The sequence below is a fragment of the Pristiophorus japonicus genome, chromosome 17, assembly GCF_044704955.1.
Source record: "Pristiophorus japonicus isolate sPriJap1 chromosome 17, sPriJap1.hap1, whole genome shotgun sequence".
Classification (NCBI taxonomy): Eukaryota; Metazoa; Chordata; class Chondrichthyes; family Pristiophoridae; genus Pristiophorus; species Pristiophorus japonicus.
Window position 1 is genome coordinate 43,447,572 of NC_091993.1, and position 24,496 is coordinate 43,472,067.

Here is a 24,496-nt window from a genome sequence, read left to right on the forward strand (position 1 = left end):
AACTCGGAAGTAGGGCAGGCCCTTAGTGCTTGCGACTGAAGCTGGTCACACAGCGTCCTGGATCACAACATCAAGGCAAACTGAAAAAAGCTGCTCAATGGTGTGACCCTGTGCCAGTCCACTGCAGCAGCGTGTGGAGGCCACAATCTGTAGGTGCCATTTGCCTACCAGCTACATACCCACCAATCACAAACCCTTCGTTCAAATCCCTCCATCCCAGTTTCTGCTCTTCTCACAGGACTATGGCAGTCCTGGCCAATGTCACGCTCCATAGGGATGACTACCTCTAACATCTAGAAGGACAAGGGCAGCAGGCGCATGGAAACACCATCACCTCCAAGTTCCCCTCCAAGTCACACACCGCACTGACTTGGAAGTTTATCGCCATTCCTTCATCGTCGCTAGGTCAAAATCCTGGAACTCCCTCCCAACAGCACTGTGGGAGCACCTTCACAAGGACTGCAGTGGTTCAAGAAGGTGGCTCACCACCACCTTTTCAAGGGAAATTAGGAATGGGTAATAAATGCTGGCATTGCTAGCGACGCCCACATCCCAGGAACGAATAAAAATAAAAAACTGTGACACACTATCCCTGCTTATTCTTCTCAACCTTTCTGCAGTGTTTGATACAGTTGGCCACATTGGCGCCTCCATTCATCATTCTTTGGGACCCTGCATGAGATCAGCAACTCATCACTACCAGGAATAGAACGTGGGACCTTCTTGGCAGTCCACTGTTTTCATTTCATAAAATACTAAATGTAATTCTAACTGAAGTGATAGAATGTGAAAAGCATGCTATGCTCAGTTTGCATTGTGCCTAACTAAACAGATACAGAGGACTAGATTCAAGTGTGTGAAGAGTCAATAATGGTTGTTCTCTTAGTAGCTTCAAGATTCATCCCCAACTTTTCATAGAATTTCTAATCCTAACACTAACCTTTTCTGTTAGGAACGAAGGCTTGTAGGCACCATCAGTGGAAGTATTTCCTGTTCCCCTTAAAGACTTCATATGAGACACAGCCATGCGAAGAATGGTCAGCTTATCAGGCTTGCGTGCTAAAGCACTGCACGTTGGCACCATGTCAGACAATTCGGTGATGTAGGCAGTCATCTTGTTTCGGCGCCGTCTCTCAATTTCACTGTGATTCTCTCTGCAGATAACAAAGTATCAATTATAGTATTGATAAGCTAATAAAGGAAAAACAGAAAATGGAAAACAATCCAGTTACAGCTGACAGTAAATGATTTCCTGTGACACTGCCACGTTTTGGGGTTTCTGACTACACTGCCATGGAAGGGCCTTGGTGTAATACATATTAAAAATGCTGAGTTAAAGTGAGCTCTCAAAAGATTAAATTAAGAGGCCAGCAGGGCTTGGATATATCGATTAAAACTTATATCCAGTATGTTACAACCAGCATGCTCCAGACAATGAAAGTTAGTTTTGACATTTCAGTCATCAGTCACTCCTATCCTAGTTGAGATGACTCAATTCACTGGAGCTCAGCAGGGGTAGTTGCCAGGGTGATCTGGCAAGCTTCTGCTTCCTGGGGTCAGAATCAACAGAAAAGTGAGAAAAAAAATGGAAGGGGGTCAGCCAGGTCGAATGAAAGCTGCTAGAAAGCAGGGCTTGGCCTGTCCTGGGAATTCTGAGCGGCTCAGCTTACCCAGCTAAAAGCTAACCCACGAGAAGATAAAACTAAAAGTGAATATTCCATTTGCTATTCGGGATACTACAGTGTATTCTTTTTTGTTTTGCATTGTTACAGGAAGCGTTTTAGTTGGTAAAGAGTCTAGAATTGCTACTTCTGTTCAGCCACGCTGCAGAATAAACCAGCTTCTTGATTTATCATCTGCATTGTCTTACCAGAGGGCTCATCAGTGCCACCTACTGAAAGATTGGGGAGAATGCGTGTACAAGTACACACTGCCCAGTTTGTATGACAAGGAGGACACATTTTTTCATCCCCTGCTTTACTCTATCATACAGATAGATAGATATTGGGTATTGCAAGTTAACTCCAGACTGTAAGTGGCATGAGGTCCACTTATGGGAGTAACTTGTACCAATGATCTGTGATAATATCTATGGCAGCTCTGAAATTTGTATCTGACCACTGAGTTCGATTTGTTTTTCTCAAACATGAAAAGCACTTCACAAAATTGTGTAACTGAAATTCAAGTCATTAATTCATTCTAAAAAGTATTTGCATATTTCTTATGTACTTACTTCATAATGCCTAATTCCCTATATAAATGAAGCATGTAAACAACATAATTTAAAAAAGCAAACAATTATTGATTTTCATAATTCCGCACAACCGTTTACCATTTTACAAAAATACCGACAAATGCGCACTACATACTCTTCCATTTATTTCAACAATTGAACTCGAAACACATCCTAGATTGAACTGGTTTACTTTTACATTGCACTGGCCTTCCACCAAAACAAATCCTAGGAACTGTTATTTTTTTTAAATTACATGATATTTTAATTTTTATATCAGATTATTCTGTGAGACAAACCGAATTTTCTTCAGGAAAATCGAATGTGCATTGGACTGTGATGGCTGTCATTGATGGCAACAGTCTATAACTCAACAGATAGGCAATACACGGCACCTTCGGTGCGCATGTTTAAACGATTTCATTTTTAGTACAGTATTGTAAACCACCTCAAAAATTAAACCAAATGGCGAATTTAAAAAATGCAAACCCTTGCTTAGAGAGCAGTTCATGAAAGGAGGTAAACAAAAACCTGAATTTATATAGCAGCACATCTCTCAAACAGCTTCAAGTATAATGAATGACTGAATGTTGCGACTGTTATGTAGGAAAAACATTTTGCACACAGCAAAATGTCCACAAAAAAGCAACAAGAGGAATGACAAAATAATATTTTTGGTGGAATAGTTTAAGGGAGGAATGTTGGCTATCAGGAAAACTCCCTGCTCCTCTTCCAATGATGCTGCCTGAACCATAGGGACAGGTGGACAAAACCTCGGTTTAACAACATTCAAAGGACTTCTGGCAATGTAGCACTCCATCAGTACTGTAACTGAGAAGTCAGCCTACACTATGTGCTCATGCCTTGGAGTGGGCCTTGAATCCACAAAGCTTTGACTCAGAAGTATGTGTGATAGTGACTGAGTCAAGCTGATGTAATGAGTGTGGTTGTTTGCAACATTTACATCTGGAATCTACACTAAAAATTTATCAAAATGTTTTTGGGGATATTCAGTTCAAGATAATCACTGGAGATCAGGAAGTTATTGCAATGAACACATAAAATCTCTGACAGGTAACCCAACTCAATACACCAAAATCTGCATGCTACACATGAAGTAATATCATATCTCTATACATTATGAAAAGTGACACTGCATGATATTCCATCAAAGGATCAGATTCCACAGTGAACTCAACAATACATCAACCTAGGCACCAAAATTCCTCAAGTTATATGCTCACAGAAACACCGATAGTACTGTACTTCTTTACCCCTTTAAAGGAAACATAATCAGGTTCTATTAGAGCACAAAGATAATTCAATACATATAATCATCACATTTATATCTCGCAACAATTAAAGGCAAAAATCAACATGACAGAACATTGAATAAGCCTTAATCATATGATGGTTACTATGCCTATCTTTGCAATATACTGAAATTATTAATTTACATGAAAACAACTGCTGTGTGTTTCTTATTTATAAAAAAAAAACGCTGGCTCGTGAACAAGATTCAAGAACAGATGGTACAAAAGTTGCTTTGGGAACTTTTTGCTTTTTCCTACCCTGTCCCGTTTTTCTTGTCATCAGCTCTCTGGTCATCATCTGACCTGAAGCAAAATCAACGCTACGCTAGAAAGAGCAAGTTGGTATTGTGGGAAGAGGACGAAACACCTTGCTCTGGCCCGCTGCTAAACCCATTAGGGTTACTCCTACCTTGCACTTTTTTCTTTATCATCAGGGGGTCAGATCAGCATACCTATAAACAAAATAGGGCAGTCAATTCAAAAGGAGCTAAAAAACCTCTCCGTACGTTAGCGAGAATTAGCACTGCATGACACCACTAAAAGATGGGCTCAATGATACAGTACTTAGAATTAGAAACTAACTCTGAAGAATATCATACACATTATGGTAACAAAGGTCACAGAATAATAAAGTGAAACAGTTAATACATTCAAGAGATTCATCGATGTGTCTGCACTTATACACCTCCTTGTGGTCAATAATTGAGCAAGATATGCAAAGACCTGGGAGCACATTCCACTTTACAACAACTGCAGTGATTCAAAAACTCCCTATTTTGTTTAGTGTCCTGAATATATGTAGTACCCTGTGTAACATTTTTAAATTAAGATTAACAATATTTAATTGTTTCCTTTAAGGAGCTAATTACAATTTGAAGATAAAAAATATTCACAGTTGCAAATCAGAACTAGCTTATTTTGTTAACCATGACTCTGAATTTCCTCAGAGCTGGTCCCACTCCACATCTAACTTCATCGGAAGTCGTCAACGGGGTTTCCATTGCATCTCCGGGGAACTTACGGTGGTGAAATGAGGGCAGCTAAGAGGAAATTCCAGGCCATTGTAAACTGTATTGAGGTAATAAAGGCATATGCTAGAGTAGATCAGGTTAATTATGCATAATCTGTAATTGTTTACTTATTTAAGTTGTTTATTTAGATCTTCAGAAAGCTTCAACAAATAGCAAATTAAATTGAAAATAGAGTTGGAACACTGGACTGAATAAAAATCTAATTAAAAGCTAGGAAACAGCACACTCATAACAGGTGTAACATAAACCAGGACAAGGTGTTAAAGGGAATCTCAAGACTTCAGTGCTTTAATCCTTGTTGTTTCTAAACTACATTAATGATGTGGATACATAAGAACATAACATAACCATCTGTATACTGGTCAAATTTGCTAATACAAATATAGGGAGAAATCAGAAAAGGATCTCTGCACTTAGATTATATTCACTTAAGTGGAATATATTTTTGTTCAAATGGGTTCCACTATGCTGACATAAGAGCCTAGATAAAGGGAATGCACTTTGAGAAAAACTTCGGGAATAGATCCTAGGACTTAAAGTTGTTAATCTTATTGAAGCATTTTAAGCTTCCATTGTCGTCTCTTCCAATGCCTGAAAGGCCAACGTGTGTGTCTCAAGGTTCCATCTTTGTCCCCTGCTCTTCACATGCAACCCCCTCAACATCATCCGAAGAATGGGGTCAACGTTCACATCGACACAGATTACACTCAGCTTTATCTCTCTGCTTCTTCCATTAATCTAAGAACTGTTTCCACACTCCCAACACCTTTTCCGACATTAAGAACTGGATGAACCAAAACTTCCTCCACCTAAATATTGACGAAACTAAAGCCATTCTCAATCGCTCCAGAAAATACCCATGTGCTTCCAGCCTCAACTCCATCAGCCTCTCCCGCTGCAATCTCACGATAAGCCCAGAGGAACGGAACCTTGACATCCAACTTAACCTGGAGCTCAGCTTTCTCCTCCACACTAAGATTGCCTCAGAGGCAGTGTAACAATCACTAGGTTGATTCCTGGGATGTCCTATGAAGAGAAATTGAGTAGAATGGGCTGATATTTACTAGAGTTTAGAAGAATGAGGTGATCGCATTGAAACGTGTGAAACTCTTAGAAGGCTTGACAGGGTCAGAGGCTGTTTCTCCTAGTTGCTAGGGGACATAGTCTCAGGATAAGGGGCAGCCATTTAGGACAGAGATGAGGAGAAAGGACTTCACTCAGACGGTTGTGAATCTTTGGAATTCTCTACCCCAGAGGGTTGTGGATTCTCAGTTGTTGAGTATGTTCAAGACTGAGATCAATAGATTCTTGGACACTAAGGGAAACAAGGGATATGGTACTAGGGCAGCAAAGTGGAGTTGAGCTAGAAGATCAGCCATGATCTTATTGAATCATGGAGCAAATTCAAGAGGCCGTATGGCCCACACCTGCTCCTATTTATGATGATCTTTCATCTTCATATCATCCATCTCTACCACCAAAAGGCAAACCCACTCCGGCACTGCTACCTCTGAAGCCCCCACGGATCTATCCTTGGAACCCTCCTATTTCTTATCTACTTGTTGCCCTTCGGCGACATCATCAAAAATATGACTTCAGATTTCACATGTATGCTGACGACACCAAACTCTACCTCACCAACACCTCTCTCGACCTCTCCACCTCCTCCGATTTGTCACACTGCTTGTCCGACATGTACTGTTGGATGAGAAGTAATTTCCTCCAATTAAATATTGGGAAGACACAAGCCATTGTCTTCATTCCCTGTCACAAAGTTCATTCCCCAGCCACCAAATCCATCCCTGTCCTTGGCCACTGTCCAGACTGTTCACAATCTTAGCGTCCTATTTGACCCCGAGCTGAGCTTAAGGCCCCATATCCTCTCAAATCACCACTTACTTCCACCTCTGTAACATCACCATCTCCATCCCTGCCTCAGCTCATCTGCTGCTGAAACCCTCACCCATGCCTTTGTTACCTCTAAATTTAACTATTCCAATTCTCTTCTGGCCGGCCTCCTACCTTGTGCCCTATGTAAACTTGAGCTCATCAAAAGCTCTGCTGCCCATATCCTAATTCACATCAAGTCCCGTTCACCCATCACCAGTGCTCGATGACCTACATTGGCTCATGGTCCGGCAACCCCTAGATTTTAAAATTCTCATCCTTGTTTTCAAATCCCTCCACAGCCTCACCCCACCCCATATCTGTAAACTCCTTCAGCTCTACAACCATCTGAGATCTCCGCGCTGCTCCAATTCTGGCCTCTTGTGCATCCCTGATTTTCATCATTCTACCATTGGCAGTTGTCTCTTCAGCTGCCTATGCTAGGGGTGGGCAATTATTTGGGCTGGAGGGCCATTTAACAAGTTTTGGTGAGCTGCTGAGTGCCACCCACCAAAGTTCCACCAATCGTGTGGTCCAACGCAGACCGATCCCCAGCTCTTGCCGCTGGGAAAGATACTGCGCATGCGCGGCTGCATAGTTGTCGGCCACAGGGATCACGCGCAAAAAAAAAATTAGAGGAAATATTGCATAAACATAAACAAGATATGTAAAGAGAAAAAGGTTAGTAAAGACAAACGTAGGTCGCCTGCAGTCAGAATCAGGGGAAGTCATAACGGGGAACAAAGAAATGGCAGACCAATTGAACAAGTACTTTGGTTCGGTATTCACTGAGGAGGACACAAACAACCTTCCGGATATAAAAGGGGTCGGAGGGTCTAGTAAGGAGGAGGAACTGAGGGAAATCCTTATTAGTCGGGAAATTGTGTTGGGGAAATTGATGGGATTGAAGGCCGATAAATCCCCAGGGCCTGATGGACTGCATCCCAGAGTACTTAAGGAGGTGGCCTTGGATGCATTGAGTCATTTTCCAACATTCCATTGACTCTGGATCAGTTCCTATGGAGTGGAGGGTAGCCAATGTAACCCCACTTTTTAAAAAAGGAGGGAGAGAGATAACAGGGAATTATAGACCGGTCAGCCTGACATCGGTAGTGGGTAAAATGATGGAATCAATTATTAAGGATGTCATAGCAGTGCATTTGGAAAGAGGTGATATGATAGGTCCAAGTCAGCATGGATTTGTGAAAGGGAAATCATGCTTGACAAATCTTCTGGAATTTTTTGAGGATGTTTCCAGTAGAGTGGACAAGGGAGAACCAGTTGATGTGGTATATTTGGACTTTCAGAAGGCTTTCGACAAGGTCCCACACAAGAGATTAATGTGCAAAGTTAAAGCACATGGGATTGGGGGTAGTGTGCTGACATGGATTGAGAACTGGTTGTCAGACAGGAAGCAAAGAGTAGGAGTAAATGGGGACTTTTCAGAATGGCAGGCAGTGACTAGTGGGGTACCGCAAGGTTCTGTGCTGGGGCCCCAGCTGTTTACACTGTATATTAATGATTTAGACGAGGGGATTAAATGTAGTATCTCCAAATTTGCGGATGACACTAAGTTGGGTGACAGTGTGAGCTGCGAGGAGGATGCTATGAGGCTGCAGAGCGACTTGGATAGGTTAGGTGAGTGGGCAAATGCATGGCAGATGAAGTATAATGTGGATAAATGTGAGGTTATCCACTTTGGTGGTAGAAACAGAGACACAGACTATTATCTGAATGGTGACAGATTAGGAAAAGGGGAGGTGCAACGAGACCTGGGTGTCATGGTACATCAGTCATTGAAGGTTGGCATGCAGGTACAGCAGGCGGTTAAGAAAGCAAATGGCATGTTGGCTTTCATAGCAAGGGGATTTGAGTACAGGGGCAGGGAGGTGTTGCTACAGTTGTACAGAGCCTTGGTGAGGCCACACCTGGAGTATTGTGTACAGTTTTGGTCTCCTAACCTGAGAAAGGACATTCTTGCTATTGAGGGAGTGCAGCGAAGGTTCACCAGACTGATTCCCGGGATGGCGGGACTGACCTATCAAGAAAGACTGGATCAACTGGGCTTGTATTCACTGGAGTTCAGAAGAATGAGAGGGGACCTCATAGAAACGTTTAAAATTCTGACGGGGTTAGACAGGTTAGATGCAGGAAGAATGTTCCCAATGTTGGGGAAGTCCAGAACCAGGGGACACAGTCTAAGGATAAGGGGTAAACCATTTAGGACCGAGATGAGGAGGAATTTCTTCACCCAGAGAGTGGTGAACCTGTGGAATTCTCTACCACAGAAAGTTGTTGAGGCCAATTCACTAAATATATTCAAAAAGGAGTTAGATGAAGTACTTACTACTAGGGGAATCAAGGGGTATGGTGAGAAAGCAGGAATGGGATACTGAAGTTGCATGTTCAGCCATGGACTCATTGAATGGTGGTGCAGGCTAGAAGGGCCGAATGGCCTACTCCTGCACCTATTTTCTATGTTTCTATGTTTCTATTGCATAAACATAAATTCAGATGCCATCTTACAAACACAACATATATTCAATACTGCTTAGAAATGAATCAAAGATAAAAGTTGAAAATGTGGTGGTATCTCTTTCGAGTCTGTGTCAGCATCAATTCCCCACCTGAGGCATCCTTATGCCCCTCTGCAAAGATTACTAATGCCATCCCAATTGGTGGCAGATGAGAACTCCCCTGCCGTCGTACTCTGGATACCAGGAGACGAAAGATGCAGTACCAGTTACTTTCTTCGGTAAAAGTGTTTTGGAGATGAGCAGCCATGACTCCACTCTATAATGGATGGGGCATATTCAAGTACTCAGTGCATTCTGGGTACAGATGTCCACCATTGGGGCCCAGAATTGCGGAACGGTTCCTTTTAAGATCAGGTCAGGCAGAATCGCTTTTGCAAATTATTAATTTGAATGAAGTACAGGTATTACTGTTTTTTCCTTGGCTGCAGTTCGGGTCTGTCTCTAACCCATGAGAAGTGAAAGTGGACAGACGAATGTGCAGCTTAAGTTCCGGCTCACGGTCTAGTTCTGTCCCATCCAGCGGGCCAGAAAGAATGACTTGGCGGGCCGGATATGGCCGTATTTTGCCCACCACTGTCCTATGCTCTAAGCTCTAAAATTCCCTCCCTAACCCTAGTTACAGAGAGATTTTGAGGAGCGTCTTAAGAGGAGAAGAGGTAGAGATGTCCTAATACCGCCTTATGTGGCTCGGTGTCAAATTTTGTTTGATAAGGTTCCTGTGATGCGTCTTGGGACATTTTAATATGTTAAAGATGCAATAGAGCAAATTGCTGCCGCTGATCACTTCAAAAGATGGTTTTATTCAATGGCTCTGCATGCTCAAGAACAAACACCCTCCACAAGGCTTCTCTCCCTGCCTTCAAAAACTCTCAAAGATCTTTTTCCGTGACTGTGCTCTTAATCCTGCTTTTCCCTTTCTCCCTCGTGCCCGGTACTCTCGTCACCCACCACTCTGTAAAACACAGATATCTCAGTGCAAGTTGGCGAGTGTAGATAAGGGAGTTCAAGATTATCACCACAAATAAGTAGGAAATCAGGGATAAATGGATAGGAGTGTAAATCTGTTATCCGGCAGCCACGGTCTCATCTTCAGCCCCCAACCACAACTTTAAAGTGACCCCTTTCTTTTTGGCCTGGACTAAACACTATGCACCAAGTGATGCCTCATTTCAGAGTTTACTGAATTAGTTCTTACTCATTTCCTGTGCTGCATATTCTTTTGATTTTCTTGATTTCGAAATTACATTTCACAAAATCAAAATATATACAAATATGTTATCTTCAACCCCCAAAAACTGCAAAGGGACACGGTCACGTGTTCGGCAAATCTTTTCTGTTTATTAACTGTTGCTACATCTTTATGCGATCCAGACCACTTGGTGACCATGGTAAACAAAGGCCATTTTATACCAAAACAGTTTGCCATTTTAGATCAAATACCAGTAAAGTGACACACGATGTACAGGGCAATTCAGTTTAGGAATTCCGGAGCAAATGCTTCAATGCCCCTAGTCCCAACGCACTAACTCCTAACTCACTCACCTTGAAAATTTGCTAGGCCCTTCTCCATCTTCATCGTCAAATTCCAGTCTGAGGAAAAATATATTTCAATCAAAATTTTCAATCCATGAAATACTAAATAGAGCAAAGAATTGTAACATATCTAATTACCAGATACTGGCTCGGTGAATAGAATTATCTTTTTATACTCTTTATTTACATTCTTATGCCATTTCATACCATACAATTTCAGTCATGCGGGGGTAAAGGCGCACGATTTGAAACTTATACTTTAGCTAGCATGGCAGATATTTTGAATTGGTTAAAAATCATAAAATCGTTTTAGAAACAAATGAGAAACAGCAGTATGTTTATTACTGGAGAACTACGTTGTAGTCATTTAATAGTTGAATAACTTTAGCCCACCCAGGATAGTACACTCATTTGTAACTACATTAGTGCTACAATAAATATTGAGGCAATGTTCTAGTTATATAAGGAGTTTGAATTCAATAGTTTACATAGAGTGTAACGTAGCCAAGTTTGCTGACAATACAAAGATGGGAGGAAAAGCAATGTGTGAGGACACAAAAAATCTGCAAAAGGACAGACAGGCTAAGTGCGTGGGCAAAAATTTAGCTGATGGAGTATAATGTTGGAAAGTGTGAGGTCATGCACTTTGGCAGAAAAAAATCAAAGAGCAAGTTATTAAGTTATTATTTAAATGGAGAAATATTGCAAAGTGCTGCAGCACAATGGGACCTGGGGGTACTTGTGCATGAAACACAAAAGGATTGTATGCAGGTACAGCAAGTGATCAGGAAGGCCAATGGAATCTTGGCCTTTATTGCAAAAGGGATGGAGTATAAAAGCAGGGAAGTTTTGCTACAGCTATACAGGGTATTGGTGAGGCCACACCTGGAATACTGCGTACAGTTTTGGTTTCCATATTAACAAAAGGATATACTTGCTGTGGAGGCAGTTCAGAGAAGGTTCACTAGGTTGATTCTGGAGATGAAGGGGTTTGACTTATGAGGAAAGGTCGAGTAGGTTGGGCCTCTACTCTTTGGAATTCAGAAGAATGAGAGGTGATCTTATCGAAACGTGTAAGATTATGAGGGGACTTGACAAGGTGGATGAAGAGAGGATGTTTCCACTGATATGAGAGACTAGAACTAGGGGGCATAATCTTAGAATAGGTCGCCCATTTAAAACTGAGATGAGGAGGAATTTCTTCTCTTAGGGGGTTGTAAATCTGTGGAATTCGCTGCCTTAGAGAGCTGTGGAAGCTGGGACATTGAATAAATTTAAGACAGAGATAGACAGTTTCTTAACCGATAAGAGATTATGGGGTTATGGGGAGCGGGCAGGGAAGTGGAGCCGAGTCCATGATCGGATCAGCCATGATCGTATTAAATGGCGGAGCACGCTCGAGGGACCGTATGGCCTACTCCTGCTCCTATTTCTTATGATCTTATGTACATAGAGATATTCTAAATATATAAGAAAATGTTGAACCTTTTTCTGGCTATCAGTTGCCTTTCGGATAGTGTACAACAGAAAAAACATGCAATGTTGCTTTGACTTTGAGCAACAAAAATCCCACGAGACACTGTGGTTTATGCTCATCTGCTTGCACTTTGCAATTAGATTTAGTCTGAAAAGTTGTGTTTTCAGCAGTTTAAAGAAAAGGTCATGCTTAGACTAGCATGAGTGTTAACCCAATATCGACATGATTCACTAGAATTTTTAAATCAATTATTTACAAGGCAATGAAAATACCTCGAGCATTTAATGAAACATTTTAAGCACAAGTTATAAACTGCACCCATATTTCTCACACTTCCAGCATCATGAACACAAACATTAAATGTGACCCCCTTACAACAACATGCTGCTTTTTAAGCTTGGCGGATTTTGTTATCTTCAAAAATACAATTTATATACAATTCAATTATTTAAAATCTTGGTTTTGTGAAATTATCTATAGCTTGAATTTAAATGAGAAAAGTGACTAATGGAGCAGGAGTAGGCCATTCGGCGCTTCGAGCCTGCACCGCTATTTAATAAGATCATGCATGGCTGATCTTAAACCTCGACTCCATCTTCTCGCACTATCCCCGTATCCCTCAATTCCCTTAGTATCCAAACATTTATCGATCTCAGTCTTGAATATACTCAATGACAGGGCATCCACAGCCCCCTGGGATAGAGAATTCCAAAGATTCACAACCCTCTGAGTGAAGATATTTATCATCTCAGTCCTAAATGGCTGGCCCCTTATCCTGAGACTACGTACCTTCGTTCTAAATTCTCCAGCGGGGAAACATCCTCCCAGCCTCCACCCAGTCAAACCCTTTAAGAAATTCATATTCAGTACTAAAAAAGTCAATTTGTAGATGAAAAGCCAAATGTGTATGTAAGCTAAGACTAATTCAGATTTAAATTCAGTGCCTGCTATACCAATTAAAAACAGTGGCCATGATATGTATCTCATTAATATACATTGTAGTGCATATCGATTACAGGTTTTGATCAGTTTAATCAAAAATAAAACAGTATAATTATTAGAATATAAACTTACCAAAGATTATAATGACAATGGTGAAAAACAGGGTTTGGAAAAAAAACATTTATGATCTAAACATTTAAACACACATTAGTTAGCACAAGTTTGCAGAATATCCTCCCGTTGCAGAAATAGAACCAGAACAGCTCTGAACATTCAGTGTACTCAGACAGTCCCATATTTGAGGTCACATTAGGTATGGATCAGGCGATCAAATGCATACACAGTAAGGGGCCTGACTTGTTGTGAAGATGGATGTGCATTGTGATGAATGGAGTTGTGGAGTGAGCACAAATGTGTATATATGATAAATGTTCTAGGGCTGCAAAGTGCAAAAATGATTCTAGTGTATGCACGTGACCTTTCACCACCCCCCACCACCACATTCATTTTCCCTAGTAAGTTACATGGAACCACTAGAGTGGGTGAACACAAGTCAGAATCCTTCTAATAGAGTGCTAATTTTGTTGATACTATATTTATTAAATCACGGGATGTGAGCATCGCTGGCAAGGCCAGCATTTATTGCCCATCCCTAATTGTCCTCGAGGAGGTGGGTGAGCCGCCTTCTTGAACCACTGCAACCCTTGTGGGGAAGGTGCTCCTACAGTGCGGTTAGGGAGGGAGTTCCAGGATTTTGGCCCACCAACAATGAAGGAATGGCGATATATTTCCAAGTCAGGATGGTGTGCGACTTGGGAGGGGAAATCGCAGGTGATAGTGTTCCCACGCGCCTGCTGCCCTTGTCCTTCTAGGTGGTAGAGGTCGCGGGTTTAGGGGGTGCTGTCAAAGAAGCCTTGGCGAGTTGCTGCAGTGCATTTGGTAGATGGTACACACTGCAGCCACGTTGAGTCAGTGGTGGAGGGTGTGAATGTTTAAAGAGGTGGATGGGGTGCCGATCAAGCGGGTTCCTTTTCTTGGAAATGGTGTTGAGCTTCTTGAGTGTTGGAGCTGCGCTCATTTAGGCAAGTGGAGAGTGTTCCATCACACTCCAGAATTATGCCTTGTAGATGGTGGAAAGGCTTTGGGAAGTCAGGTCGTGAGTCACTCGCCGCAGAATACCCAGCCTCTGACCTGCTCTTTTGGCACAGTATTTATGTAGCTGGTCCAGTTAAGTTTCTGGCCAATGGTGACCCCCATAGGATTCGACGATGCTAATGCTATTGAATGTCAAGGGGAGATGGTTAGACTCTCGGCTGTGGGAGATAGTCATTGCCTGACATGTGTGGCACAAATATAATTCGCCACTTATCAGCCCAAGACTCGATATTGTCCAGGTCTTGCTGCATGCAGGCATGGAGTGCTTCAATATCTGAGGAATTATGCATGGAGTGGAACACTGCGCAATCAGCAGTGTCCCTAGGTTGGGCCTAGGAAACTGTCCTGAGGAACTCCTGCAGTGATGTCCTGGGGCTGAAATGATTGGCCTCCCAACAACTGCAACTAGCTTCCTTTGTGCTAGGTATGACTCCAGCCAGTGGAGCGTTTTCCCCGATTCCCATTGACTTCAATTTTACTCGGACTATGAGATACCATACTCAGTCAAATGCTGCCTTTATGTCAAGGGCATTCACTCTCACCTCACCAATTCAACTCTTTTGTCCATGTTTGGACTAAGGTTGCAATAAGGTCTGGAACAGAGTGATCCCATCGAAACCCAAACTGAGCATCCGTTAGCAGTTTATTGATAAGAGCCTCTTCATGGCACTGTCAATGACATCTTCCATCACTTTGCTGATATTGAGGAGGTTGATGGGGCGGTAATTGGCAGAATTAGCTTTGTCCTGATTTTTATGGATAGGGAAAACCTGGGCAATTTTCCAGTTGGGAAGATGCCAGTGTTGTAGCTGTACTGGAACAGCTTGGCTTGAGGCATGGCTAGTTCTAGACCAAAAGTCCTCAGTACAGCTGGGATGTTGTCGGGGCCCATAGCTTTGCTGTACCCAGTGCGCTCAGCCATTTCTTGATATAGAATCATAGAAGTTTACAGCACGGAAGGAGGCCATTTCGGCCCATCGTGTCCGCGCCGGCCAACAAAAGGCTATCCAGCCTAATCCCACTTTCCAGCTCTCGGTCCGTAGCCCTGTAGGTTACAGCACTTCTTAAATGTGGTGAGGGTTTCTGTCTCTACCACCCTTTCAGGCAGTGAGTTCCAGACCCCCACCACCCTCTGGGAGAAGATATTTCCCCTCATATCCCCTCTATACCTTCTACCAATTACTTTAAATTTATGCCCCCTGGTTGTTGACCTCTCTGCTAAGGGAAATCGGCTCTTTCTATCCACTCTATCTCTGCCCCTCAATTTTATACACCTCAATGAGGTCTCCTCTCAGCTTCCACTGTTCCAAAGAAAACAAACCCAGCCTATCCAATCTGTCCTTATAACTAAGATTCTCCACTCCCGACAACACCCTCATAAATCTCCTCTACCCTCTTCAGTGCAATCACGTCCTTCCTGTAATGCTGTGACCAGAACTGCACGCAGTACTCCAGCTGTGGCCTAACCAATGTTTTATACAGTTCAAGCATAACCCCGCCCTCCCTCCCACCTCCGTTCTTGTATTCTTTGCCTCAGCTAATAAAGGCAAGTATTCTGTATGTCTTCTTAACCACCTTATCTACCTGGCCTGCAACCTTCAGGGATCTGTGGACATGCACTCCAAGGTCCCTTTGTTCCTCTACACAATGTCCTACCATTTAATGTGTATTCCCTTTCCTTGTTAGCCCTCCCCAAATGCATTACCTCACACTTCTCTGGATTAAATTCAATTTGCCACTGTTCTGCCCACCTGACCAATTGATTGATATCTTCCTGCAGTCCACAGCTTTCTTCTTCATGATCAATCACGCAGCCTATTTTAGTATCATCTGCAAACTCCTTAATCATACCCGCTATTTTCAAGTCTAGATCATTGATGTATACCACAAAAAGCAAGGGACCTAGTACTGAGCTCTGTGAAATCCCACTGGAAACATCCTACCAGTCACAAAAACACCCATCAACCATTACCTTTTGCTTCCTGCCTCTGAGCCAATTTTGGATCCAACTTGTCACTTTGCCCTGGATCCCATGGGCTTTTACTTTCGTGACCAGTCTGTCATGTGGGACCTTATCAAAAGCTTTGCTAAAACCCATATACACTACATCAAACGCACTGCCCTCATCGACCCTCCTGGTCAAAAAATTCAATCAAGTTAGTCAGACGTGACCTTCCCTTAACAAATCCGTGCTGACTGTACTTGATTAATCTGTATCTTTCTAAATGTAGATTTATCCTGTCCTTCGGGAATTTTTCCAATAATTTTCCCACCACTGAAATTAGGTTGACTGACCTGTAGTTTCTCGGTCTATTGTTTTCTCCCTTCTTAAACAAAGGTACCACATTAGCAGCCCTCCAGTCCTCTGGCACCACACCTGAAGCCAGAGAGGATTGGAAAATGATGGTCAAAGTCTCTGCTATTTCCTCTTTTGCTTCGCTTAACAGCCTGAGATACATTTCATCCGAGCCTGGGGACTTATCCACTTTCAAAGTTATCACGTGGAGAGAATCGAATTGGCTGAAGACTTGCATCTATGATGGTGGGGACCTCAGGACCTTGATGGATCATCCACTCGGCACTTCTGGCTGAAGATGGTTGCAAACACTTCAGCCTTGTTTTTCACACTCGTGCTGAGCTCCACCATCCTTGAGGATGCGGATGTTCATGGAGCACTGGGTTAGGCACAGCCTTGTCAACTATAGGACCTGGATTCAAATTCAACCCAGACTGATGGAATGAAACTCTCTTCTTTTCGCTGGTTGTAAGTGAAATGAGTTTGGCCAGTCTCAAGCCAGTTCCTAGTAGGCATGGTCTTGTGGCACAAAACAGGCCCCAATTTGATACTAATTTTAATGTCACTCAAAGTCCCATGGATGGTTGCTGTCGGAAATGGAAAAATGCCACACTGTGCAGTCGGGGAGAAGGGAGTACTCTGAGATTAAGGCTGAAGCACATTGTTGGAACAGAGTAGAGGAGCTTTACTGTGCACCTAACTAACTTTGAGACTACTCAGGCTGACACCAGATGTTTGGGAGATGGAAAGTGTACCATTTCTCAGCAAGTTCCCTCTGGATAGACACACAAAACTGAAAACCTTCCAACACTGTGGCACCCAACAGGCTGCCAAAAGGGAACCAGATTATCATTTGAACCAGACAAGTCTAAAAATACACAGACCATTCATTGTCTGCAAAGAGAAAAATATAACACTATTTAGTTATAATGAAGGGTATGCGCCCAAAAACTCAACATATAAGAACATAAGAAATAGGTGCAGGAGTAGGCCATACAGCCCCTCGAGCCTGCTCTGCCATTTAATACGATCATGGCTGATCCAATTATGGACACTGGTCCACTTCCCTGCCCGCTCCCCATAACCTCTTATCGGTTAAGAAACTGTCTATTTCCGTCTTAAATTTATTCAATGTCCCAACTTCCACAGCTCTCTGAGGCAGCGAATTCCACAGATTTACAACCCTCAGAGAAATTTCTCCTCATTTCAGTATTAAATGGGCGTCCCCTTATTTTAAGATCATGCCCTCTTGATCTAGTCTCCCCATCAGTGGAAACATCCTCTTTGCATCCACCTCGTCAAGCCCTTTCATAATCTTATACGTTTCGATAAGATCACTGCTCATTCTTCCGAATTCCAATGAGTAGCGGCCCAACCTAGTCAATCTTTCCTCATCTCCAGAATCAACCTAGTGAAACTTCTCTGAACTGCCTCCAAAGCAGGTATATCCTTTCGTAAATATGGAAACCAAAACTGCACGCAGTATTTCAGGTGTGGCCTCACCAATACCCTGTATACCTGTAGCAAGACTTCCCAGCTTTTATACTCCATCCCCTTTGCAATAAAGACCAAGATTCCATTGGCCTTCCTGATCACTTGCTGTACCTGCATATTATCCTTTTGTGTTTCATGCACAAGTACTCCCAGGTCCCGCTGTACTGCAGCACTTTGCAATTTTTTTCCATTTAAATAATAATTTTGCTCTTTGATTTTTTTCTGCCAAAATGCATGACCTCACACTTTCCAACATTATACTCCATCTGCCAAATTTTTGCCCACTCACTTAGCCTGTCTATGTCCTTTTGCATATTTTTTGTGTCCTCCTCACACATTGCTTTTCCTCTCATCTTTGTATCGTCAGCAAACTTGGCTACGTTACACTCAGTCCCTTCTTCCAAGCCGTTAATATAGATTGTAAATAGTTGGGGTCCCAGCACTGATCCCTGCGGCACCCCTTTAGTTACTGGTTGCCAACCAGAGAATGAACCATTTATCCCGATTTTCTGTTTTCTGTTAATTAGCCAATCCTCTATCCATGCTAATGTATGACCCCCAACCCCGTGAACTTTTATCTTGTGCAGTAACCTTTTATGTGGCACCTTGTCAAATGCCTTCTGGAAGTCCAAATACTTAGTGTTTCCAGATTTTTGTTTTCATTTCAGATCTCCAGATTTTGCTGTTTTTCTTTTTTTATTATCCTTTGCACCACTTTGAATGCGATTTTCACTCTAATGAAATCCTACCAACATTAAGCAATGATGTTTACATAGTCTAATCCAGGGCCAGCATATTCTGCAGCAGTGCTATTGCATGAAAAGTCTCAAAATGGAATGCGCAGTTGTAAACAATGTTCTTTGGAAATGTTCTAGTAACGGAGTATAAAAAGATCAAACAGTCCTGCTGCAGATCATTTGCAGACTCTTAACCACAAATACTTTGAAGTTGGAGTATCCCCATTAAAATTGCACATTATTTATATCGATTTCAAAATGTGGATTTCCCTCACCCCTGACAACGGTCAAAGTGTTCAAGTGTGGAATTTGTGCTCTTTACTGCTGATCTTTATTGCATGATTCCAGTCCCTGTAAAGGCTAGTAAAGGGGATAGAACAGAGGGCACACACACACACACACACACACACAGGCACTTGTTTTTCTGCTTACACACACTGACTGACCTGTGTATTTCCAACATTTTTGTTTTTGTCTAAAAATACAAAAGAAAATTCCAGTTTCTGATGCCAACCATAAACCTTGAAAGTAATTGTTCACATTGTATTTGACATTGCAGATACACTTCTTTAATGAAACTCTCAAAACTTAAAAAAATATTAATGATATTCAGTTTTGAGATGGTACACCATTAGCAAATATGAAACGAGTGCAGAAGGTGACTTTAGTTAAGCAACAGTGACATACGCGAGCACTGGCTGCCAAGATTTTGATAAATTGAAGAGAAAGCCATTTAATACAAAGATCAATGGACAGAGACAGCAGCTGACTTTCGCAGTCGCATCACTCCCGAGATCAGAATTACAGCAACATGATAAGATTAATAGGCTGCAGATTTGTTCCGCACTGAGAGGATTAGTCTTTTTACAATCTGCTGGCTGTAATTTAATATTTTCAAAAATACAACAAAGAAATTAAACTTTACTATATAATCAATAAACTAGTAACTAAAATGTGATTTAAGGTTCACAATAATTATTTTAAAAGTTTGAAAACTTTTCTTTTTTTACTGATTTACTTCGGTAGCCCTGGGCCTCAAGCTGACAGGGTCCATGGGCGGCTGCACAGTCTGCCAGTGTCAGTACTTGTCTAACCAGCAGAGGGTGCAAGATAACAGTTCATTTTCACAGTACAGTACTTCGCTTTTGCTGTTAATATCCCATTTATCCTCGCCTTTGCTTGGTACACTGTACTGTGAATTATGCTCCAGGAGGTGTTATTGGGATAGGAAAGGACACATACAAGTGGGTGTAAAGTACATATACCTATAACACACCAACCCGCCCCTCACACTGCAAGTTACACATTATAGATGCAAAACACTTAAAAAAAAACTTCAAGTTGCAATCTTCTAACCTAGAAGCCAGAAATCTACAAGCAACTACCATTGCCCTCAGACACTTAAAAGCAGCCACATTTATCTGGATTTGCCTTTTTTGACCATTTCCCCACAGGGAGTATAGTCAGCAGTAACCTTAAAGGAGCAGCTAAATTAAACAGAGCTCGACTGTGGCAGTTAACTATCACAACAGTGCTCCAGACTACCCATTAGCAATGTCTCAGGAGATCTCCCGATGAGGAAACTCTAGCATGCAACAATAACGGTATAATGCATCATGACCACTGATCAATGCAAAGTCAAATCCTGTTTTTATTACATGGGATTTTAACTGGTATTTTGGGAATTAAATTCTGGAATTCTGACCCGTTTTCTTTGAAAACCATAAATCAGTGGCATGAATTAGAACTATCAAAGTTCTGGCTCTTTGCTAGAACAAGCCAAAATTAAACCCAGTGACCCTTGCTCTCCCTATAAGCTTGTATCTTTCCTTGCTTTACAAGCATCAGTGACCTCTAGCTCAATCGTTCCCTGTGACAAAGCATCCCATGTTCCAACAACCCTTTTTGTGGAGAAATTTCTCCCAACTTCTCTGATAAGTTTAAATTGATGACTCACTGGCCACACAACTAATGGAAATTACTTTCCTTATTCATTCTATCAACGACGTCAATTTTTAAAACTGCTATTAAATCTCCTGTTAGCCTCCTCTACTCCAGTGGGAATCATAAGTATAGCTTACCCATCCCTGGCATCAGCCTGGTGAATCTACTGAACACTTATTATAGCTGTGGGCCGTGGCTCAGTGAGTAGCATTCTAGCCTGAGTCACTAAGTTGTTGGTTCAAGTCCCACTCCAAAGACTTGAGCACATAATCCAGGCTGACACTCCAGGGCAGTACTAAGCGACTCATGCGAGAAGTTATAAATCGAGGCCCTGACTGCCCTCTCAGATAGATGCAAAAGATGCCAAGGCACAATTTTGAAGGACAGAGGAGCTCGCCCCTGGTCAATATTTATCCCTCAACCAAAAACGAAGAGATAATCTGATCATTTCATCATCATCATAATTATCAGGAGTCGGAGTCAAGGATGACTTGCTTCCACTCAAAGCGAGTTATCAGGTGACTGAGGAGTCCCATGCAGGACCTATATTCTCTGTCACAGGTGGGGCAGACAGCGGTTGGAGGAAAGGGTGGTGGGGGGCCTGGGTCGATGCATGCTCCTTCCGCTGTCTACGCTTGGTTTCAGCGATGGGACTTGAGGTGCTCAACGCCCTCCCAGATGCTGTCAGGGAGGCTTTGAGGGTGTCCTCTGCCCACCTAGTCATTTATCACATTGCTTTTTATGAGAGCATGCTATGTGCAAATTGGCTGCCATATTTCCTACATTACAACAGTGATTACACTTCAAAAGTACTTAATTAGTTGTAAAGTGCTTTGTGACATCCTGAGGTTCTATGTAAATGCAAGTCTTTCTTTTCTATAAACTAGTTATAATAAAACTCTACCCAACAGCCCCATCCTCACTGATCTACACGAGTTCCTGGTCCCCCACGACTAAAATTTTAAATTCTTGTGTTTAAATTCCTTCATGGTCTTGCTCCATCCCTGCAACCACCTCCAGCCTGACAATGCCCCCAAACTCTCCGTGCCCCTGACTCTGCCTCGTGTACCCGTCCTCTCCCCCCACCATAGGCTGTCTAGGCCAATCACTCTGGAATTCTCTCCCCAAGCCTCTCTGCCTGTCCAACACTCTCTCCTTAAGACCCTCTTTAAATATAAATCTATGTTGTAGTCACTAATCTGCTGGAAGATGAATCTTTCCTCATGCTAATGTTAGCCAAATTTTCCAAAAAAAAGTTGAATTTTGAAGCACCTGTGCTTTACTGGAAGCTAGAAAAAGATAACTGTCTTAACACCTATGAAACTGAGAGACACAGAGAGAGCAGATAGCATCGTTCCTCATTCTAATTTGACTTTTAAAGGTGTGTGTGTGTGTGTGTGTGTGCGCCACATAAAGAAATATTAGGACAAGTAATTTAAAACCTTAGATAAAGAGATAGGTTATAAAGAGCATCTTAAAAGGAGAGAGGTGAAGGCAGAGGGAAGGAATTCCAGAGCTTGGGACCTAAGGCACTGCTGCCAATAGTGGAACGAACAACCACAAACACAACCAGTTTTCACACAGGAAAGGAATTGTGCCCACTGTTTTAGTGTCAGTGCTAAGAAAGAGTTAAGCTTAATTAGTCAAAGTGCTGAATGTGAACACTAGGTGCTGAGTTTTTCAAGTGTCAGTAAGATCCGATTCTATAATTTAGTCACAATCAGGAAAAGTTAATATGAATTTCATCATGGTTTAAATGTAGCTTGACAGTTCAGGCTTGTACGCAATACTTTAATTCCCACTGCAAAAACTGCTACCATGGGTAAACCTGCAACCCCCATGATCAGAAACTTAACCTTACCCACTTGGTGTATGGGAGACTTTACACCAAACTATTTATTGTAAACATGCTACCAACCGCCTCAAAAGACGGATATCATCTATCTCAGACACTTTTCATAACAAACTAAACCATTAAATAAGTTTTTCATGAACAGAGTTATTTAGAGGGAAAAAAAGCAGCATCATGGAGATAGTGTGCGTAGAATGCGAAGTATAGAAACAGCTCACAACCAGTCAGAACATTCTCTGAATTTTTCTAACAGAATTGCAGATGAAGTACTTCGCAAAACGCAAGCAATTCTGTTTCTCAGCAAAATTGATGTAGAATCTTTGCAGGAACTGTGTAGGCACCAGGTTACAAAGTGCAATTTGATGTGGTGCTTCACAGCAAGACAAACCAGACTGCCGACATTTTTTTTTAAACATTTTTATCTTTGTATAATCCATTTGCAGAACAGGCAGTGATTTAAGAATTTTTTTTTTAAACAAACTATAAACCACCTGACGTGGATTACCACATGGGGTGTTTGATGAGAAATAAAAATATATATCGTTTGGGTTTGGCAAATTGACAACTGGAACTCTCAATAAATAGCAAGCACATTTTGTTCAAAGCACCTTTACTTTCATTGATTTTTGCTTCACAGCAGAAGCAAGCAGCCGTCTCCCTGCAGCCCACTCTAATCAATGCAATAGCACATTGCCATCGCTTCAACATTCAGACCTCGTCCAACAGCAAATATGCAGGTAAAACTGCAAGCTCCTTTCTGACTGATATTTCTAAACTCTTGCGTTTAAAGCTAAAATGAAAATCAAAGAAGCCATGAACAAAATTCATTGTTGTCACAGTTAAGCACCAAAATAACTCTGGATTGTCCTAAAGCTACAAACGTTGTTCCGTTTTATTTTTGTTTGGAACATTTAAAATTCACCTGCTTCCTCTTTTCAGAGAAATTTGGCACAAAAACGCACATTTGTCCATTGATTCCTTACAAGAGCTACTTGAATATTTGGCTTACATATTCCACGAAATTCCCTACCCAAGAGATCCAGTTTGAGAAGACTGTTGCCAAGGGACACAAAAAGTCTCCACTGTCATTGTGCGTGACAGTGCCAGAGACAATGGGTTCAATTTTGCCCAAGCCCGTTTCTGCTGTATTGCCAGAGTTACGCCCATTTTTATAGGCCAGAAATGCGGCAGTAATATTTTGCCAACGTTTCCCCGACGTATAATTCAAATTTGGCGCCGTGCAGCGTGTCCTGTCGCCTCGGGAGGGTAGAGCCTCGAGAAAAAACGATCCGCACCTACTGCACATGTGCGACAAAAAAAATGAAGTTTTTGACGTCACATCAATGGCCGTGCATGCACAGTACAGCTCCAGGTTCTCATCGGCCATTTATAAAGAGCCAGTTGTGTGAGGAGTGCTGTGTGAGAGCATTGGAAAAATCGCATCTGCAGCAATACAAGATGCAACGCGGTGCAAGGACCAAGAATTTCTCACAGGGAGAAATGGAGGCACTAGTTACTGAGAACAGATGGCAGGAGCTGGACACCAGCAGAGGTCACATAAAAGTTCCACCCAAAAGAAAAGAAAAAATGCTGGAACCAAGTTGCAGAAGATTACTGCGCAATGGTGACCACCACGAGATCTGGAGGCCAGTGTAAAAAGTGGCAGGAGCTTGGTTAAGTAGTTAGTGTAAGTAATATTTTCATTTATTCAATGGAATTGCAATTGTAAATGTGACCAGCTGTATATGTCCCACCCAGCAGAAAGACACCCTCTCTAAAAAGTTGTATTTTCACCTTTGCAGAAGAAGGTGGCACATAGTAAAAGGGAAAGAACTCGAACAGGAGCAGGCCTGTCAAATCTGCAGCCAGACACCATTGGAAGAGAGGGTCGCTATTTTGATGGGTCCTGCCTGGAGAAAAGCAACCACCACTGCATTAGTTGGGCCCACACTCGAGGGAGAGACTAAGTCCTGCAAATTCCACAGTCTGGCTTTGCTAAATGTTAAGTACCGCGCGGGCTAGCTATGCTTCAGTTCCTGGGGACGTCGCCGTCAGCTACGCTTCA

At 42.2% G+C, this 24,496-nt stretch overlaps 1 protein-coding gene across 9 annotated transcripts in view; it reads right to left on the reverse strand.

Annotated features, from left to right (window-relative positions):
* The window catches only part of arnt2 (aryl-hydrocarbon receptor nuclear translocator 2), a 576,442-nt gene that overhangs the window by 488,899 nt on the left and 63,047 nt on the right, over positions 1 to 24,496 (reverse strand). For 7 of the 9 annotated variants that reach the window (XR_011587457.1, XR_011587456.1, XM_070858690.1 and 4 more), the window contains exons 2-3: positions 10,544 to 10,591; positions 941 to 1,154 (exon numbers count right to left, since the gene is read on the reverse strand). Coding sequence is in view for 7 of the 9 variants with exons in the window: in XM_070858690.1 (XP_070714791.1) it covers positions 941 to 1,154; positions 10,544 to 10,591 (262 nt within the window). In the remaining 2 variants the exon portion in view is untranslated. Of the gene's footprint in view, positions 1 to 940; positions 1,155 to 3,955; positions 3,999 to 10,543; positions 10,592 to 24,496 lie in introns of all 9 variants that reach the window. The other 2 variants (XM_070858694.1, XM_070858691.1) reach the window with 2 other exon arrangements.